This window comes from Phyllobates terribilis, unplaced genomic scaffold, assembly GCF_046119375.1.
Source record: "Phyllobates terribilis strain yellow unplaced genomic scaffold, ASM4611937v1 Scaffold_2__4_contigs__length_985480577, whole genome shotgun sequence".
Taxonomy (NCBI): domain Eukaryota; kingdom Metazoa; phylum Chordata; class Amphibia; order Anura; family Dendrobatidae; genus Phyllobates; species Phyllobates terribilis.
In genome coordinates this window covers 642,473,729-642,493,784 of record NW_027362762.1, presented here as the reverse complement: position 1 = coordinate 642,493,784, position 20,056 = coordinate 642,473,729, and the positions used below count along the sequence as shown (strand labels likewise).

Sequence of the window (20,056 nt, the reverse complement as noted above, 5' to 3'; positions counted from 1 at the left end):
CAGTCCTCAAAAAAAGCTAGTCCCCACTCAGGTCCGTCATCTGTTAAAAATATAAGGGACTTCCAAGTTACTGGTAGCAGAAAGGCTCTGGAAAAGCAAAATGACCCTTGCCCCCCAAAAGAAATTCAGAAAATTTTGTGCTCCCAAATCCAAATGCCTATTCTACAATAATTTGTTCTCCAATTGTCAAATAGCACTCCGTCCCCCCCAGATCTCACCGTATGGCTAAGCGGTACGATACAGCCACATATGGGGTATTGACACTTTTAGAAGAAATTGTGTGACACATTTTGGCACCATTTTTACCCATTGCCCTGTTTGAAAATGTAAAACATTTTTGTGTGGTAAAAATATAATTATGATTTTTTTCACTGCCCAATGGTATAAATTTAAAAATTAAAAAATACTCACTACTTCCCTAGATGAATTCCTTGAGAGGTGTAGTTTACAAAATGGGGTCATTTGTGGAGGTTTCTGCTGTTTTGGCATGTCAGCGACTCTTCAAATGTGACATGGTGTCTGCTGCCTATCCCAGCCAACATAGCGCTCCTTTCTCTTCCGAACCCTGCCGTACACCAAAGCAGTAGTTTTCCCCCACATATGGGGTATCGGCGTACTCAGGAGAAATTGTACAACAAATTTCATGGTGCAATTTCTCCGGTTATCCTTATGATAATGCAAAATTAGGGGATGAAAAACATTTTTTATGGGAAAAATGTGAAAATTTTATTTTCACGGCTCAATATTATAAACTTCTGTGAAGCAGCTGGGGGTGCAAGGTGCTCACCACACATCTAGATAAGTTCCCTAAGGGGTCTAGTTTCCAAAATGGTGGCACTTGTGGGGGGTTTCCGCTGTTTAGACACATTAGGGGCTCCACAAATGTGACATAGCGTCCGCTAATTATTCAAACAAATTTTACATTCAAAAAGTCAAATGGCGCTCCTTCCCTTTCAAACCCTGCCGTGCGCCCAAACAGTGGTTTTCCCTCACATATGGGGTATCAGCGTGTTCAGGAGAAATTGCACAACAAACTTCATGGTGCAATTTATCCTGTTACCCTTATGATAATACAAAATTAGAGAATGAAAAAGATTTTTTGTGGGAAAAATGTGAAAATTTTATTTTCACGGCTCAATATTATAAACTTCTGTGAAGCAGCTGGGGGTGCGAGGTGCTCACCACACATCTAGATAAGTTCCCTAAGGGGTCTAGTTTCCAAAATGGTGGCACTTGTGGGGGGTTTCCACTGTTTAGTCACATTAGGGGCTCCCCAAATGCGACATGGCGTCTGCTAATTATTCAAACAAATTTTACATTCAAAAAGTCAAATGGCGCTCCTTCCCTTTCAAACCCTGCCATGCGCCCAAACAGTAATTTGCCTCCACATATGGGGTATCAGCGTGTTCAGGAGAAATTGCACAACAAATTTCATGGTGCAATTTATCCTATTACCCTTATGATAATGCAAAATTAAGGGATGAAAAACGGTTTTGTGGGAAAAATGTGAAAATTTTATTTTTACAGCTCAATATTATAAACTTCTGTGAAGCACCTTGGGGTTCAAGGTGCTCACCACACATCTAGATAAGTTCCCTAAGGGGTCTAGTTTCCAAAATGGTGTCACTTGTGGGGGGTTTCCACTGTTTAGGCACATCAGGAGCTCTCCAAACACAACATGGCGTCTGCTAATTATTCAGACAAATTTTACATTCAAAAAGTCTAATGGCGCTCCTTCCCTTCCGAACCCTGCAGTGCACCCAAACAGTGGTTTTCCCTCACATATGGGGTATCAGCACGCTCAAGAGAAATTGCACAAAAAAATTTGGGGTCCATTTTTTCTTGTTACCCCTGTGAAAATAAAAAAAATTGGGTCTAAAGTAACATTTTTGTGAAAAAAGTTAAATGTTAATTTTTTTTTTCCACATTCCAAAAATTCCTGTGAAGCACCTGAAGGGTTAATAAAGTTCTTGAATGTGGTTTTGAGCACCTTGAGGGGTGCAGTTTTTAGAATGGTGTCAATTTTGGGTATTTTCTGTCATAAAGACCCCTCAAAGTGACTTCAAATATGATGTGGTCCTTAAAAAAATGTTTTTGTAAATTTTGTTGGAAAAATGAGAAATCGCTGGTCAACTTTTAACCCTTATAGCTCCCTAACAAAAAAAAAATTTTGGTTCCAAAATTGTGCTGATGTAAAGTAGACATGTGGGAAATGTTATTTATTAACTATTTTGTGTGACATATCTCTCTGATTTAAGGGCATGGAAATTCAAAGTTTGAAAATTGCAAAATTTTCGCCAAATTTCCGATTTTTTTCACAAATAAACGCAAGTGATATCGAAGAAATTTTACCACTATCATGAAGTACAATATGTCACGAAAAAACAATCTCAGTATCAGGGGGATCCGTTGAAGCGTTCCAGAGTAATTGCTTCATAAAGTGACAGTGGTCAGAATTGAAAAAATTGGCCCGGTCACGAAGGCAAAAACAGGCTCTGGCGCGAAGTGGTTAAACGGACCCTTATTGTAGGGACGTATTATTTGAATGGGCAACGGCAATACTGAGCTGTAGCATTCCTCGAAATCTGATAACCTCTGCAATAGAGGTTTATCAGAGCAAGTACAAAGATGAGGTCACTCAGTGACCAATCTGATCCCAGCTCTCATCTTTTTGCAAGCAGCCCAATTGGTTCTGGTTCCTGCACTGGTCCCGTATGACAAAACAAAAGGTCAATGTAATGGTTAACCAGTTATCACGTACTATACCTAAAACCCTTTCGTTTTCACTATTGAATGTAGCCATATTTGCACAATGAAAATACAAACCTATTTTACGGTCACCGTAATTTATGACCAATAATTATGATTAAATACACCAAATATCAAGTAAAAAATTACACTATGCACTATATAACATATAATTAAAAAACAAAGCGGATCATATAAATACGAGTAAAGATGGGGTGGGATCAGTCTGGACTTGACATCCAAAATCAGATGTGTATATGTAAAATTTTCAAAAAATGCTTAAGTGTACTTAGGTCTACAAAATAGCCATAACATCAAAAACAAATGCGGGAGCTAAATCAAAACCTAAAATGTGAGTGTAAGGGCATGGGTTACATCTCACAATGGATTAGATGTAAATATAAATACTAGAGATATTAATCACTGTATAAAAATAAAATGCAAGGAAAATGCTACAAGGTGGGCATCTCTCAATGTACAGGATAGAAGTAAAAGTAATAAATATATAAAAAGTATAGATCATAAGCTTATATAATCAAGGCATAAAAGTGCTTAGTGCATGAATAAATAGTTGAAAACCTTATAATGCATACCTACAAGCAGAAAAAGATAAACGGTAAATGAGACCCCTCCACACTAGTCCTATGGTTAATACTTACTCAAGTTTATCTAATAGGAGTATAAGTAAGTAGATGTACATAGGTGAGAAGCGGTTGTTTGACACGCGTTTCACCATCGCTTTATCAAGCACTTTGTACATTTTATACATTTTGGATGTCACTTTTAAACTAGATTTCCATTCCCTCTTTAATGGTATTTATATGATTTTTCTCTGCTTTTTAATACAGCTATACCTCCTGTACTTGATGTATGTAGTAATTATTGTAGGGTTAGTAGTTTTGATTTATGACTACCTCCCCTCCCCTATACTCATTCTACGCAGGTCTCTTGGGCTTTGACCAGTATTGTAGGTACTTAGTCACCATAATTTACCAAGTACAACAACAATATCCTTAGGCGAGGTGTAAACAGTGACAATATGGTGGGTAAAGTACTTAATCTCACTCTTAATATATAAATGATGGATGAGATTACATCTAGTTCTAAAAGCCTTATTGAACATTGTAACGTGTCATTTGGGATCTCTATGAGAATTACCTCCCACTCCTTCCTGCGTGATCCAGCTATGCGTGTATCCCCTCTCCTGAGTGCCATGAGAGGGCAGTTTATTTTTATAACTGTGTCCAATTTCACAAAACAACATCAGCAAAACTAATCTTCGAGCTGAAGCAGCCTGCTGGAACTAGAAGTCGAGGACATACTCCCCGTGCTTTACATTCAGGTGAGACAAGACACCTCTAGGTATAGTGTGTGATCTCCACTGGGTATTGAGTTTTAGCTCTTCATGTGACCACAAAGTCATTCAAACTGCGATGCTAATATTTTGCTCATCATTGATGTCATGTAACATACAAATACCCATACTCAGAGTTGATTTATACAATTTAAACTAAGTTTGGTTAGGGTTGGCCACCTTTTATGGCTAGTGTTACTATTACCAAATAGGTTTTTACGATGTAGTACAGTTTGACGTTGTGTCCCTTTTTTACTTGAAGGCTGCTGCTCTTTGTTCTTCCAACCTTTGGACCTGCCCTGAAGGCGCTCCGTCCATAGGAAGGGTACCGATGGGGGTGCAAGTCTGGTAGGATTCTGGTATTGCCAGAGTCGAAGGGCTGAATGATGAGTCTGGTCACATACCCTTCTATTTGTGACCACGTTATGGATTGCAGTGCTGGAAGGAAAGGACCCATTTCTTTACATCAGCCATAAAGTGGGAGGAAGCACCTTTTAAATGTAGTGAAACTCCAAATAATGTATCATATGTAATATTTCAGTAATTGCAGCGAGTATTAACTCGAGGTGTCACGTTTCTGTGAGAATAGAACTGTGACGTGGGAAAATCTGCTTTATAACCCAATCTACTACTTTTATTTCAGGACTGGTCAGATCTGCTTGTGGAGAACAGAATTCTAGCAATTGTAAGTGACTACCATGATCTCCTCACTGTTGAATATTAGAGCGGATACAACCTGATGTCTGTTGATATCGGACATTGGGTATAGCTTACTTCCCTGTAGTTCTAAATGAAAGCTGTGATGCTTTATTTTAGGATGTGCTATCTCTTACCATTGCATAATGTACTGTCATCACAAGCTGTGCCTGTCTGTTTCAGAGTAATGTTTACCAGTGATCTCACTCTCCATTAATATTCTGTTTTCTAAACTGTTAAGTATGTAAACTTTCCTCTATGGTACTTATACCTTACCCTTTACCTACTTACCTGCTGCCTGTAAACCTTTCACACTGTTTCTGCAAGACTCCTCATCCCATCTGCACAAGGGGAGGACAACCTAATGGTGCCGCCAGACCGGGGCCCAAGAGGTAAGGGGCACATTTCTACCTCCAAAGCAGCACTTACAGGGGGGCAATAAGATCAATTATTGGCCCACGTACTGTTCCTGCATAGGGGCCCTCTTCTGTCTTCCCGTGCATCTCCTGTCCTGATCCTTGCTCCACCACCTGTTTTGTTATTTCTAATAGAGCTATTATCTTTCAGTGTGACAATATCTGTGGCATATGTAGGAGTATTCTGAACTGCAGCCCGGAGAGTCTCCTTGGTCAGACCGCAACACTACAGCTGGTGCAGATTTATCCCAAGTCTTCGAGCAGTCTGGTGAGAGGAGTGATTTATAACCTCATGTGCCGAATCCAGAGTAGTATTACACTCTCGTTTTTTTTCCATTCTATAACTAATTGTTACATAGGTACAGATATATCTTAGCCTAATAACTCCAGGGACCAAGGCCTGAGTGTAGAGTGAGCTAAGTTCACATGTCCAGGAATCATTCGTTAGAAACAGATCCGGCACCAATCCGTTATCTTGCCGGGACGAAAAAGTTGTGCGAACATGACTTTCATGTCCTGCTAAAAAACTGATTGCAACTAGAAGACCATGAAAAACTGATCCGTTTTTTGTTTACTGGATCAGCTTCAAATGGATTATTAGTATTACTTGACAGATCACATGTCCAGTAGTCATCTGTTTTTCAACTGATCCAGCCTTTTAGATAAAGTTATTTTCCTAATTTAAGGTTCATTGTAGCTATATGGAGATTATGGTTTTACTCTGCAAATGTCCTGTTCATAGCTTTAACGGACAGCGATGAAGGCCAAAAGACCCAAATAGTTTCCTCTTCGCCACCTGATTGGTATTCACTTCATAAAGAAATGCTGTTTGTGCTTTACAGTCACTTGGTTAGCCGGTCACAATTCTCTGGCATGGAGAAATGACAGAGGAGCTGTAACGGTCAGATGCGACTTCTTTATAATTTGTAAAAAAAAAAAAAAAAAAAAAAAATTGGTATCCCAACATTTGCACAGGATAGAAGAAGCTTTTGTCATTTATTTATCCATACATAAAAATCACTGACATACTTATGGTAAAAACGGACCCTGACCATGCTGATGAAAATTGTATCCAGGGACTGATGACCTTTGTACTACTTTCTTGCCTACGTGAAGTAGCACAGATGCCTGAATGAGGCCATATTAGTGTTTTAAACTGGCTAATATTTTAGGCACAGCTAAAGGAACCTTGTTAAAGGGATTCTCTGGTAATAGGTAAAAAAATAATCTAAAATATTATTATAAACTAGCTGTACCCGGCCCTGCGTTGCTGTGGCTCAGTGTGGTTAAATGGAAAAGAAAGAAAAGAGAGCGCGCACGTTTCTAAAATATTTAATTTCACAATGCTTGAATGGAGCCAGTTGTCAGGGATTGCTAGTTATGCAATTCTCTAGTACAGAGGGAATGTGACAGGAGGGGGTGCAGAGATAAAGGCAGGTGGCGGCAGCGCAGGAGGGAGTTGATGTGCTTGACATGTCCCGGGCCAGATCACAGCGCCGCTCCCGCCGGTGGCGCGCTATCCTCCCACTGCTTCGAGGCTCGGGCCCAGCTCAGCGCACAGAGCGGAGGCCGCGGCCTGCGCCTCTCCATGCAGCCTCCCTCTCTCCTTCCCTCCCACCCCACGCTTGTTGTTGCAGAGTCAGAAATAAGACTCACCTGCCGGAGAAGAAGCAGCAGCGGTGCCGGAGAGCAGAGGCAGCCGCCTCTCAGGCGGTGGTGGTGATGAGTAGCAGCGTCTTTCGGCTTTGAACAGACGGTCTCGTCATTCCCCTTTCACCCCCCAACCCCCACGGGGGACACAAAAGGAGCAGTGCACAGGCAGCGGCTGGGGCGAATGAAGGAGAGGGAGAAGGGTTTATGAATGAGATGTCACTAAGGGGGGGGAGAATGCCGGGCGGCTGGGGAGAGTCAGCCTGGGACTGAGCTTGTAACACCCCTTTCTCGCTTTTGCTTTTACTTCCAACAGCTGGTATATAAAAACATAGTAGGTATATAAAAACATGCGTGTATTCAAATGCAACGTTGTGTCAAAATTCCAAAGCAATCGGTGAAGAACTTCCGGAGATTTAAGATTTTGAACAAAAGAACATTTACATTTTTATTTAAAAATCAAAAAATAGGAAGCAGCACAAAAATTATGTTTTTGGTGCAAAAAAAGCCCCCCAGGTACATACCAGTCCTTTTAGATATCCATGCAAAAATGGAGGCAGCACACAGAGTAGAATAAAGTGATAAGGTTTAATAGCCCATATGGCAATGTTTCGGTCCAAAATTGTGGACCTTTCTCAAGCATAGGTAAGGTGCAAGTGCAGAGTATTTAAGACTATCTAATTACAATAGTAATCAGCAGCAATTACATGAAAAGTGCATAATATTCATCTTTCAGATAAATAATATTACAAGACATGATGGTGCATAATCAGTGTAAAGTGACATAGTGCAAAAAAAACAATGTCACTTTACACTGATTATGCACCATCATGTCTTGTAATATTATTTATCTGAAAGATGTATATTATGCACTTTTCATGTAATTGCTGCTGATTACTATTGTAATTAGATCGTCTTAAATACTCTGCACTTGCACCTTACCTATGCTTGAGAAAGGTCCACAATTTTGAACTGAAACATTGCCATATGGGCTATCAAACCTTATCACTTTATTCTACTCTGTGTGCTGCCTCCATTTTTGTATGGATACATTTTTATTTATATAGATTCCGAAAATACTTTTAACTTGAGATTGACAATCTTTTTGCGGTGGGGGGGGGCGGGAGGGGGTGGGGGGTTTAAGTCGACAGTAACTATAGAATTAAAATGGTTGTCATCTTGTTAGACCTAAATAAACCTGTCCTAGAATATTGGTACAGGTACCTGTGAGCATATGCTGTAGTAGGAATGTCCACTGCTTTAACCTGGATATTACCATACCTTTTATTGTAATTTAGGAAGACAGGATGTACAATTGTATAAGTGTCAACTGTTATCTAAGCATCTCTCCTTTCTTTAGTATTGCATCAGATAGAAAGGGTGGACAGCAGTGTGAGCAGCCTCTTCTTATCGAAGCATCACTCCTATCTCTAGTATTACATCAGATAGACAGGGTGGACAGCAGTGTGAGCAGCCTCTTCTTATCGAAGCATCACTCCTATCTCTAGTATTACATCAGATAGACAGGGTGGACAGCAGTGTGAGCAGCCTCTTCTTATCTAAGCTTCACTCCTATCTCTAGTATTACATCAGATAGACAGGGTGGACAGCAGTGTGAGCAGCCTCTTCTTATCTAAGCTTCACTCCTATTTCTAGTATTACATCAGATAGACAGGGTGGACAGCAGTGTGAGCAGCCTCTTCTTATCTAAGCTTCACTCCTATCTCTAGTATTACATCAGATAGACAGGGTGGACAGCAGTGTGAGCAGCCTCTTCTTATCGAAGCATCACTCCTATCTCTAGTATTACATCAGATAGACAGGGTGGACAGCAGTGTGAGCAGCCTCTTCTTATCTAAGCTTCACTCCTATCTCTAGTATTACATCAGATAGACAGGGTGGACAGCAGTGTGAGCAGCCTCTTCTTATCTAAGCTTCACTCCTATCTCTAGTATTACATCAGATAGACAGGGTGGACAGCAGTGTGAGCAGCCTCTTCTTATCTAAGCTTCACTCCTATCTCTAGTATTACATCAGATAGACAGGGTGGACAGCAGTGTGAGCAGCCTCTTCTTATCTAAGCATCACTCCTATCTCTAGTATTACATCAGATAGACAGGGTGGACAGCAGTGTGAGCAGCCTCTTCTTATCTAAGCATCACTCCTATCTCTAGTATTACATCAGATAGACAGGGTGGACAGCAGTGTGAGCAGCCTCTTGTTAGTTTTTTTTTTTTTTTTTTCTCCTCCTTAGGGAATGTTGCATGTTTTACCCCTTTTTACTGCTGCAAGTTCTCCTGTTTCATTTCAATTCTTAAATTCTGTAATGTTTGTTTTTTAGGGTATTGAATTTAAGTCTACTTCTTCTGGACAGCATTTTGTCTGCCGGATAGCACCTGAGGTCAGTATGTTCGACTGTGTTGTGCCCCCTGCCTCAAGTATGCATGCTTATTTTTTTTTTAATACTGTATTTTAAGAGGTTCCTAAGTTTTATAAATCTTTATGCAGAATGAGATTAGAAGTGCAGTGTGTCTGCTGCCAACCTGTTTTTAGTCTTTGCTTTTTTCCCTGTCTTTTGCTGCCATATCATTTTGTCAGTAATTAGCACACAGTAATATGTATTGGTTTATGACAAAATTAAGTCTTTAAAAAACCTCCAAACAAGGTATATTTTAATTAATAAAAGAAAAAAGGTTTTAAGCCTCACCATGATATTAGATATTTGCCGTTTCATGATTGGTCAGTGCTTGTTTTAAATTTCATGTTATGTGGTTTCATGCAATTCTTAATGATCAAGGGCAGTTCATTCCAGAAATGCATCTGAGTGGTATTTAATCTACCATCATGAATTTTTAACTTTTATGTTTTCAGTTGCCGATACTTGGAATTTTCTCTTCATTTATTTTAAGTAATAGATCTTGGAATAAAAATAAGGTCCACAATTGGATGTGATAAAAAAAATCTTCATGTGCTGAGATAATCTTATAAATGTTCCCTGTGTATTGTCTGTCTGACCATGTACTGAACATGGTCTGATCATACCACAGCTCCTGGGCAGGGGTAGACACAGAAGAGTATACAGACATTACAGCAGGGGATCACAGCTGATTCTTTCTGTGAGATAAAACATTTCCCTGCCTGTTTTTAAACAATGTTTTACCTGAAAGAATCAGCTGTGATCCCTTGCTGTAATATCTTTATTCTCTTTTGCGTCCTCCACTGCCCAGGAGATGTGGTATGATCAGACCATGTTCCTGTACGGTCAGACACAGCCATTACACAGTACACAGCAGAGGAACATTATTATTATTTTTTTTTTAAACACATCCAATTGTGGAAATTGTTATTCAAAGATCTATTGATTAAAATTAACTTTTTCATTGGAAAACCCCTTTAACTACAAAAACCTCCCTTACTTGAATACAAGCTTTTATTCTTTTACTTCTAAAAAGTTACATTAAATACCCCATACAAGCTAACTCACAAAAGGAAAAAAAATAAAATGGAGGGATCAAAAGCATTTCTGCAGCAGTTAGTAATGCCATTGCACTCTGACCGCAATACTTTGTGTTTGTGTGTGATTATTGATTATATATATATATCTAGATCTATATCTTTATATCTATATTATTATTCTCCAGATGTACAGTGAAGGAAATAATTATTTGATCCCTTGCCTCTTTGTAACATAGCTTGTACTCACGGTTACCCCGTTTTGCCAACTACATCCCTGTAGGTATTTATCAAGGGGTGAAATTAGCATTTTGGTCCCACTGGTGTATTGCAGAAATTCTGTATTACATTTTGCAGAGTGAAAAATGCATTCTTTATTCATACACATGCCGTTCAGTTTGTAGACTGTAGAAGGATAAAAGGACACCCCTATAATGTTTCTTGGTTTTATAAATGCCATATATGAGACCCTAATCTTTTGGCTGGACATTTGTTTTTAGTCTGTAATAGTAGCAAAGCATAGAAAAACTACATAAATCTGGTTCGCTGTAACCATACTGACACGACGAAAAAATCTCTTATCACTTTTACGTAAAAAATAAAAGATAAAAACTATAACTGAATATCTTTTTTTTTTTTGTCAGAAAAGTCTGACTATTGATCACTTTTTAAACATTATTTACCCCAACATGGTATAAAAAGAAAAATCTCCAACTCCTCACGCAAAAAATAAGCCCTCATACTGCTCTGGTCGCCAAAAAGTAAAAAAGTTACAGCGCTCAGAATATGGCGATGAAAAAACAATATTTTTTTAATAAAAAAAAAAACAAAAAAACATTTTTACTGTGTGCTAGCAGCAAAAGATAAAAAAACAGATATAAATATGGTATCTCAAGTGCACAGACCCGAAAAATAAAGCAGTCTTCTCACCTATACCGCACGGTGAACCACACAAAAATAAAATATGGTTAAGTGCTCACGATGCAGAAATGCTGCAAATTTTTTCCACATCTCCCTGGCAGGAAAAACGCATGCAGATTTTACATGCGTTTCTCCTGCCAGGGAGATGCGGAAAAATCTGCATCTTGGGCACTTGGCCTTATTTTTTTTTTGTGCGGTTCACTGTGCGGTATAGGTGAGAAGATTGCTTTATTTTTCTTTCTTTTTTTAACAGGTTCTATGGTACCCGAGTCTGGAGGAGAGTCTCCTCTTCTCCTGACCCGGGTACCATACGCACATTGAATCGTTTAATATCCACATGTGCTCATGCGGATATTATGCGATTCAATGCAAGTCAATGGCGGCAATCACGCTGCGTGTCTGCAAAATTAATGGACATGCTGCGCATTTTTCCACAATGATAATCCGCAGCGGAAATTTGCACAGCACATGCAGATTATCATTGGAGACCATGGGGCACGTATTATCAAACGTTTTTTTTAAGCGTTTTCTCTGCAGAAATTCCGCGGCAAAAATGCTTGAAAAACGCATAGTGGGCACGCAGCCTTACTATTCTTGTACTGCTGTCAATTTGTTCATTCTGCCTCCCAAAAATCGGAACAAGGCTAGGATCACATTTATCCTCCACTCTCCGCTGAACGCTTACATCGATGTTTCTGTGTAAATCCCCCAAAAAATGTGATTCAGACACAACCACTGATGGGGGTAGACTCACTTATGAGGCAATTGGAGTAATTTTGGACTCTGTTTTCTGCTCAAGTTGTCACGTTATTTTAGGCTTTTTTTTTTGTGCACAAGTGTGGTTGACCACAGATTTGTGCCTAAAAAAAATGGATACCGCTGGAACAGACGCCAAAAAGAGTCCAAAGTGTCTCCAACTGCCTCATTATGGTGGGTAGTTCCGTTGGGGGTTTTGTTTGAATCACATTTTTGTGGGAATTACATGGAAACCCTGACTTAAATGCTCAGTGTAGAACACAAGAATGTGATTCTTATACTGAAACCGATCGAAAATATTATGTACCCCAAAATGTTACCAATAAAAGCACTAACTTATCCCACATAAAACCAGCCCCCACTCAGGTCCATTATCTGTTGCTGGAACTATAGGGGGTTCCACATTACTGGTAGAATTATACTACTTTGGGAATTTATCTACAAGTTTGGCTCCAGGGGTGTTTTCCAGAAACAAGCAGCAGTGGATGTTGCTGAGTAAAAATTGCAAACTGCTATTGTAGTGCCCATCTCATGCTTCTTGAGGCGCACACCTGTAAATTAGGCAGGCTCACATCTACAGAAATACCAAACATGTGGATGCTAAATATGGTTTAGGCACACTGGGGCTCAGAAGGGATGGGGGGCATTTGGATTTGGGAGCGCAGAATTTGCTGAATTTCTTTTGGGGGGTGACGAGCCATTTTGCTTTTCCAGAGCCTTTGTACTACCAGCAACGTGGTAGCCCCCTATATTTCCCTTAACAGATTACAGACCTGAGTGGGCACTTGCTTTTTTTTTTGTTGTTGTTGATTTATTTGAAGCTTTTGTTGGGAACATTTTACTTGACATTTTGAATCACAATTATCTGGCTCTCTACGCTGAGCACTTACATCACAGTTTCCATTTAAATCTCTGCGTGATGTGATTCAGATGAAACCCCTGCGGGATCCATTCACTATAATGAGACAGCAGAGTTACTCTGGACTCCGTCTGGCCTCTGTTGAGCATTGTCCTTCTTTTCACAAGAGCACAAAACAGAGGATGACAGCACTTTTATGTATGCCTAAAAATACGGACACTGCTGAATCACAGGCCGAACCCTGTCCAGTTTCTCTTTCTGCCTCGTTACAGGGAATCTTCCGTCGGGGGTTCCGTCTGAATCCCGTGAGCGGTAAGTGCAGAATGCAGGATAATTGTGAGCCGAGCCATCTTTGGGAGGCAGAATGAACAAATCAAAAGCAGGTGAAGAATTGGTTTTATTTATTTTTTCTCGCTGTTCCTCATGCGGTATAAGTGAGTAGACAACTTTATCCTCCGGGTTGGTGCGATTACAGCAATAGCAGATTTGTATCGGGTTTCGACTGCTGTCACTAAAAGATGCTTTTTTAAAAAAAAACAACTAGGTTTTGCATCTCCTTATTTCAGAACTATTTTTCCATATTTCAGCCGACAGTCATGTGAGGGCTTGTTTTTTGCAGGACGAGTTGACATTTTTATTGCTGCCATTTTCGGGCACATGACTTTTTTTTTATTTATTTATTTTTATTGCTTTCTATTTCAAATTTTGGGCGGCAGAATTTTTTTTATGCCGTTCTGCATGTGGTCAAATTGATAAGGCCGCGTTATTCTTCGGGTCAGTTCGATTACAGCGATACCAAATTTATATATTTTTTTTTATGTTTTGCCACTTTTACACAATAAAAACTATTTTATAGAAAAATTTTTTTGCATCGCTTTATTCTGAGAGCTATAACCTTTTTTATTTTTCGGCTGATGGAGCTTTTTGGCGACTTGTTTTTTGCAGGACTAGACTTTTTCAGCGGTACCATTTTTATTTACATTCGTCTTTTTGATCGCGTTTTATTCCACTTTTTGTTCGGCTTTATGAGGAGAAAACAGTTTTTTGCCTCTCTCCCCCCCTTTTTTAATTTTATATATAGAGTGTTCACTGAAGGATTGAACTAGTGGGACAGTTTGATGGAGCAGGTCGTTCCGGACGCAGCGATACCAACGTGTACTTTTTTTTGATAGTTGTGTGTGTAAAAATATAAGTTTATCAATACTAATTATATAATAATAATATTATATTTTTTTGTTTTTCTTTAAAAAAAATATTTTTACATTTTTTTTTTTTATTTTTTTTTCATTTTATTCTATAACTTTATTTTACTGAGTCCCACTATGGGACTTTCACTTTCAGCAGCCTGATGGCAGTTATATAGCATAGCAATGCACGAGCATTGCCCAAATTCTGATATTTTTGCAAATAAACACAAAATATCAACCTAAATTTACCACTCACATAAAGTACAATGTGTCACAAAAAAAAACGTTTTAGAGTCACTGGTTGAAACGTTATTACCACATAAAATGACACTAGTCATTAAGGTCAAAATTAGCTTGGTCGCTAAGGAGTTAAAAACTTTCTGGTCAGTAGAAAATTGGTTAATACATTGTATTACCTATCTGGGGTGATCCTTTCCATTGTTTTTGGAGGTTGACCAGTTGGAAATAAAATCTTTAAATGTATTTTTAATATAAAATTATAAGCAACTTACTGTTATACCGTTTTAGTAAGGTTCCCCTTATTCTCCACTTCTTTCCCAACACCTTCACTTCTAATTTGAGATTGGTATAGAGAGCTTTGTTGTTACGTGTTTAAGGTGACTCCCCAGTCAGTCAGTGTATAAATTGGGCTGGCTTACATATTGAAATGAGACATTCGGCATGCCCCCTTCATATACTCACTGGTAACTTGCTAACACAGGAAGTTCTTTCAAATGTCGAACCTAAACTAAAATTGGAGCTGTCCAGGAGCTGGAGATCGGGAGAACCTTTCCGAATTCACGGATCTTGTATACATGTATTCTCATTTTAAACACTTCTGAAGGTTTTTACAGTTAGACAACTCTCTTTAATTCTCATTTGATCTTTTGAAATAATGACGTCTGTTTGGTATTCAGACTCCCGCACAGCATTGTGGCCAGATCTTTCCAGGAGATGAAATTATTAAAGTGAATGACCAGGTCGTGGTGAGTAGGAATTTTTCCGAACTGTGTTAGACAGTGCAGACTGGACTACTGATCAAATCTAACGTGTAGTTTTTGCCTAGGTTGGATGGACGCAGAAGAACCTCGTGCTGAAACTACAGGAAAGGCCAAACTATGTGACGATTGTTTTAAAGAAAGTCACCATCTTCCAGTCTGAATCTCCCATATCTCCAAGCAAAAAGAAACTACACAAAACACTCACTTCATCAACACGCAGTCCTTCACTTTTGACTGATACACCTACCTCTCCAACTAAACGACATGCAGCCTCATTGATAGCACACAGAAGCCCTCCGCCACCATACAGTGTGCCAACTATACATTCGAGGAATCCATTACCTCCTTTACAATCTGAGGCTAAACTGTCTTCATCTCTGGAACACTTGGAAACCACCTCTCCCTCCACTATACACTTTTCTGAAGCAAACCAACAACTGTCTAGTGAGTCTTTGTCCCCTATCCATAATACCTGGCCAAGTTCTGGGGCTTCATCACATGGCAAACTGCCAGTCAACATTATTTTTCACTCGGCGCCTACTGCACCTCCTTCTGAAGAACTAAGCCTCCAGAATACAATGTCTTCAACTATATATGCCAAAACTCTGACTCCTATTTCACAAATTTCTCCAGAGCTGAATTCTCAAGATTTAAGGGTTGGTACATTTAGGACTTTGTTTATAGGCTATATTTTGTCCTAACCTGATGATCTCAAAACCCCTCACTATTGTGTATGACTTAATTGCTCCCAGTAGCCAGCATTTCTAAGTTTCTATGGTTTTCATCATGTTACAAGTAATTTTATCTGAGAAAATGGTTGTGATTGGAACTAACCATTTTCACTTTTCAAGTTCTCCGTATGATGCGGTTTTAAGAGCCTGTGCCCCTTACTGCCACTATAGAGATGGTCATCGATATGATGACTTGTTTTAGCAGCCATGTTCTCCGGTTCTCTCCTTATTAGGCCTGTTTGTGTTAGCTAAACAAAAAAATAGCCACATATGTTTTTCCATTTATTGCCAAGTTCTAGGCACACAAATGCCATTTATGTTGAGACATTTTTAAAGGGGTGGTCTGGGATGAAAGAAGTGTCAGTTTACTTGTGCCCTGTTACAAGAAGACTGATGTTTTGTATTCCAGTCTTAATAAAGGTACTGCTGGGGTAAGATGCACCAAATTTATTAAAGTGCTGGCATAAATGTCTGCTATAATTTATGCCACTTTTGTTGAGTAAATTACTCTCCTCAACACTTAAAAGGCCTCTAGGTCATTTATCAAGGCTCACTAAGGGGTCCATATTGACTTTAGGGATTGCTACTTCCAATTGGTGGCCCAAGAGTTCTAGTCCTCTTTCTGAAGAGACCATTTACATACTGCTCAACATTGCAACATTGAGAAGGAAAAGTCATGGAATTATGGAAATCACAGTACTGTTAGATATGTTAATGATATGTAAATGGGAATTTTTTTAAAATCATCTAGATTTGAGTATGAGCACCACATGTAGAAATACACACAAGCCCTGGCATGAAATCAATGAGGTTATTAATGGTTGGGTAATGTTCTGCCATGCTGAATGCACTTCGGCACCAAAATCATCAAGATCCACTGTGGCAGCTCCCTTTACAATTGCCGACCAATGACATCCTAAATGTGCTAGGCAAGTCTAGATACACTGCAGGCCGTTGTAACACATTTAGGCCATGAAGCTGCTCACACTAGCATGAGCAATATGCAGCCTGACATAGTGCTGAAAAACATTAAGTGGCCTTACCACAGATTCCACCACCAAGTCAATGTAATGCCGAGCTGTTAGTGTATTTGGAATGAAGACTAGAAGGGTCCGGCTATTGTATATGATGCCACCCGCACCATAAACACAGGAGGCTGCCCAATGTGACATTCTTGTGAATGCCTCTTAATGGCATTGCCCACATGATCTCCGGACAAATCTATGGTTATCATTGTATTTAAGTCAAAAACTGGACTCCTCACTGAAGAGGATAGACCTCCATTCAAGCCTCCAATGCTGTCTTGCACTTCACCATGATGGTCTTATGGTCTTTTCAGATCAGTGCTGAGAGGTCAATGGGACACCTGTAGATGAACGTCTGACTCATAGCCCATTGTCATGGCATTGCCTTCTCATAGTTTATGTAGACACTGACTCCTTAGGCTTCATATCTGACGTTCAGTTTCGCTTTCAGTACAAAATGAATCAATCGTGGAACCAGTGGTACGACCATTTCTCCAAAGTGTCCGAGGAGCCGTTTTGCAATACAACACCAAGCTGTGTGTTACTGTGAGCAGTCTGTGCAGACAAAACCTACTACAATAACCTGTAGCATCTGCGGACTTGTCTCCCGCGTAAGTGCATGTATTTCTGCGCTTTTGATTCTGAATAAATAGAGATGATTGAAAATTTAGTTTCCACATTTGCATATCATTAACATGTCTAATAATCCTGTGATAATTCCATGACTTTTCCTGGATAGTGTTGATGAGTGTAGAATGAATTTGTTAGATGGACGATGCCCTCTTTGCGCTGTCAAAGCTCCATCCTTTTTTTGGTGGGGCAGGCTGGGACCGGCATAAAGAAGTCAAAAGTCGCAAAATTTCAACTTTAAAAGTGTGCAAAAATGATGCAACATTTCAATGTGTTTTATGCCAGAATTCTAGCGAAAAACCCGTGAGGAATCTGTGCCGAAAGTGGACAACGCATTTAACACAGAGTTTTGGTGGGGTGAGAACATACAGCAGAATTCCAAAATAAATCCTCAGAACATGGCGTTCCCTGAGGTCGCCAATGCCAGTTGCATGTTTTTGAAATGGGGGGTGATTATTAGATATTGCTGTGGCTATTTGGACACATGCAGGTTTTGTTTAGGTTTTTTGGAGCCAAAACAAGTCTGTGAAGAAGCTAAAAAAGTGCAGAAGAGCGAGAACACAAAACAGATTTTCAGATTTTGCTTTGCCTTCATTTTGAATCCATGCAGCCATATTTTTTGATTATCACTTGCTGTAATCTATATTTAATCACTTTGTGTACTAAGAGTCATAGAAATGCCTTTCCAATGAGGGCTGTTTACTGTGGAAAGAAAATGCGTGATTGGGATCGGTCAGACAGAATGTCTCTCATGGGGACCTCATTGGAAAGTGGCCATCAGGTCTGGGGGCACAAAGTCAAGCCAGGTTATGGGTCTGATCCATAACTGGTCAATTTAGCATGCTGATCACAGGACAGGCATCATGTGCAGTAGGCACAGGTGCAGGGCTCCCATATCGGATGTTTCTTCAGCTTTACAACCTGTGCCCTCTGTGAGGAGCAGCACATGATCAGGACCGGATCTCCACCTCCGAATGTAATCAGGAAAGTTTACAGACCCCTTTGATTCAAGCCGCATGTAGACTTACCTTGTAAGGTTTTAACCCCTTCATTTGCAATGCTTTGGCAAAGGATGAAATGGAGGCTTACCTCCTATCCTGTTACTGGACAAAATAAAATAATGTGGAAACATAATAAGTGTACGTTGTTGGCGGAAATGGTACTTACCTGGAAAATGTGTCAGCTGGATCTCCTGGGAGATCCCACTTTGATTTTTTTTACAAATAAGTTCATGCTGTTAAATGTTTTCACAGCTTTTTTTTTTTTTTTTTTTCCAGGATATCTCCCGTCCAAGGAGTGGGTCAGACTCTGGCTCAAAATCCACAGTCAGGTAACAGATTTATTTCTTTAACGGCCGAGAACACCTAAAAATGAATGGACATAAAAGAAAACATGCCAGATGTTAATTTCCTTCTGATTCCTTTTACGGTTTGCAACACCTAAAGAAGCACTCTCGCTAAATCTCTTATTCTCTAAACCTGTGCAAATGTATATTTAATGTAGCTTAAGTGGGCTAATATGCTCACCGATCTCGATCTTCCCTGGTTTTCAATGCCGCGCCGGTCATCTCACTCGGTGAGTATATTGCTGCAAATAACTATATTAACTATATTACATATACATTTACACAGGTTTAGGGAATAAAAAAAAATTGTGGTGGTTCTTCTTCAAAGGGAATCTTTCAGCATAAAATGACTGTTCAAACCAGATACAGGTGCTTGGTGCACCCTTGGCATGGCCAAACCTTTAAGTGCACCTTCCACCTGCGCAGAAATTCTACCAGTCTACATTCCCAGTTGACCATCAAACCACATGGCCAGTTTCAATCACAGCTACAAATCTGGCATAAGCTCTCCTTAGTGAAGCTTTCAGACAGCTAGAATTTTTTTACTGCGTTAATCAAAAGTAGAGGATTTGGATCTGTAGGAGAAATTACAACCCTGGATGAATTCTTAAAATATTTGGCCCACCATATGCAAATATCCACTTCCGAGAGAAAGAGGACTTGAGCACTGAAGCGCCACCTTTTGGAAGCGGCAATCCTACAAGTCACAATTGACCCTTTAAACGAGTCTTGCAATATGACTTAGGATAATAGCCAAATCAGAATCTCAATTTGCAGATCTTTCTATGTCCCACGATAGAAAGATGCACTTTCCTTCCTGTTTTTTGCATTGGTGTTTGCCTCAGCAGTTGAACCCTATGAATCAGACACTGATCACCCCATTTCCCGTAGTTGTGATGGTGTGCCATCCACGTTAATATTTAATAAATATTTTATTTTATCATGTATCCATCTTATTGGGTAAGCAGGAGATTTCACGTTGAGCATAAAGTGATGAAATGGAAGGCAACAAGTAAATTTCCGTGTCCCTCAATTGTTTTTAGTTAAGACAAGTGAGGGATTAAGAGGCATCTCTATTTTTGGTTATTTTGGGGGTAAAGACCCCCCATTCATGTTCAATTAACGTCAGCTAAACCTGCCAACAGTCTAATTTGTACTGGTGTGACGCCTCTTCTCGAAAAGCCCTTTTCTTTACCCTGGGAGATGGGGGACTCGGAGTCGGGTCCTGTGATGGAGAGATGGGGTGCAGCCGTGGCCCGGACCCGACCCGTGCTCAGGGCCGTC

The 20,056-nt window shown here is 39.7% G+C and overlaps 1 protein-coding gene across 1 annotated transcript in view; it reads left to right on the top strand.

Annotated features, from left to right (window-relative positions):
- Nucleotides 1-20,056, top strand: part of CNKSR1 (connector enhancer of kinase suppressor of Ras 1) — a 73,921-nt gene that overhangs the window by 21,836 nt on the left and 32,029 nt on the right. Inside the window, exons 5-10 of the mRNA XM_073666628.1 lie at nucleotides 4,746-4,787; nucleotides 5,366-5,482; nucleotides 9,206-9,265; nucleotides 14,958-15,026; nucleotides 15,107-15,697; nucleotides 18,705-18,757. Coding sequence (XP_073522729.1) covers nucleotides 4,746-4,787; nucleotides 5,366-5,482; nucleotides 9,206-9,265; nucleotides 14,958-15,026; nucleotides 15,107-15,697; nucleotides 18,705-18,757 — 932 coding nt within the window. The remainder of the gene's footprint in view (nucleotides 1-4,745; nucleotides 4,788-5,365; nucleotides 5,483-9,205; nucleotides 9,266-14,957; nucleotides 15,027-15,106; nucleotides 15,698-18,704; nucleotides 18,758-20,056) is intronic.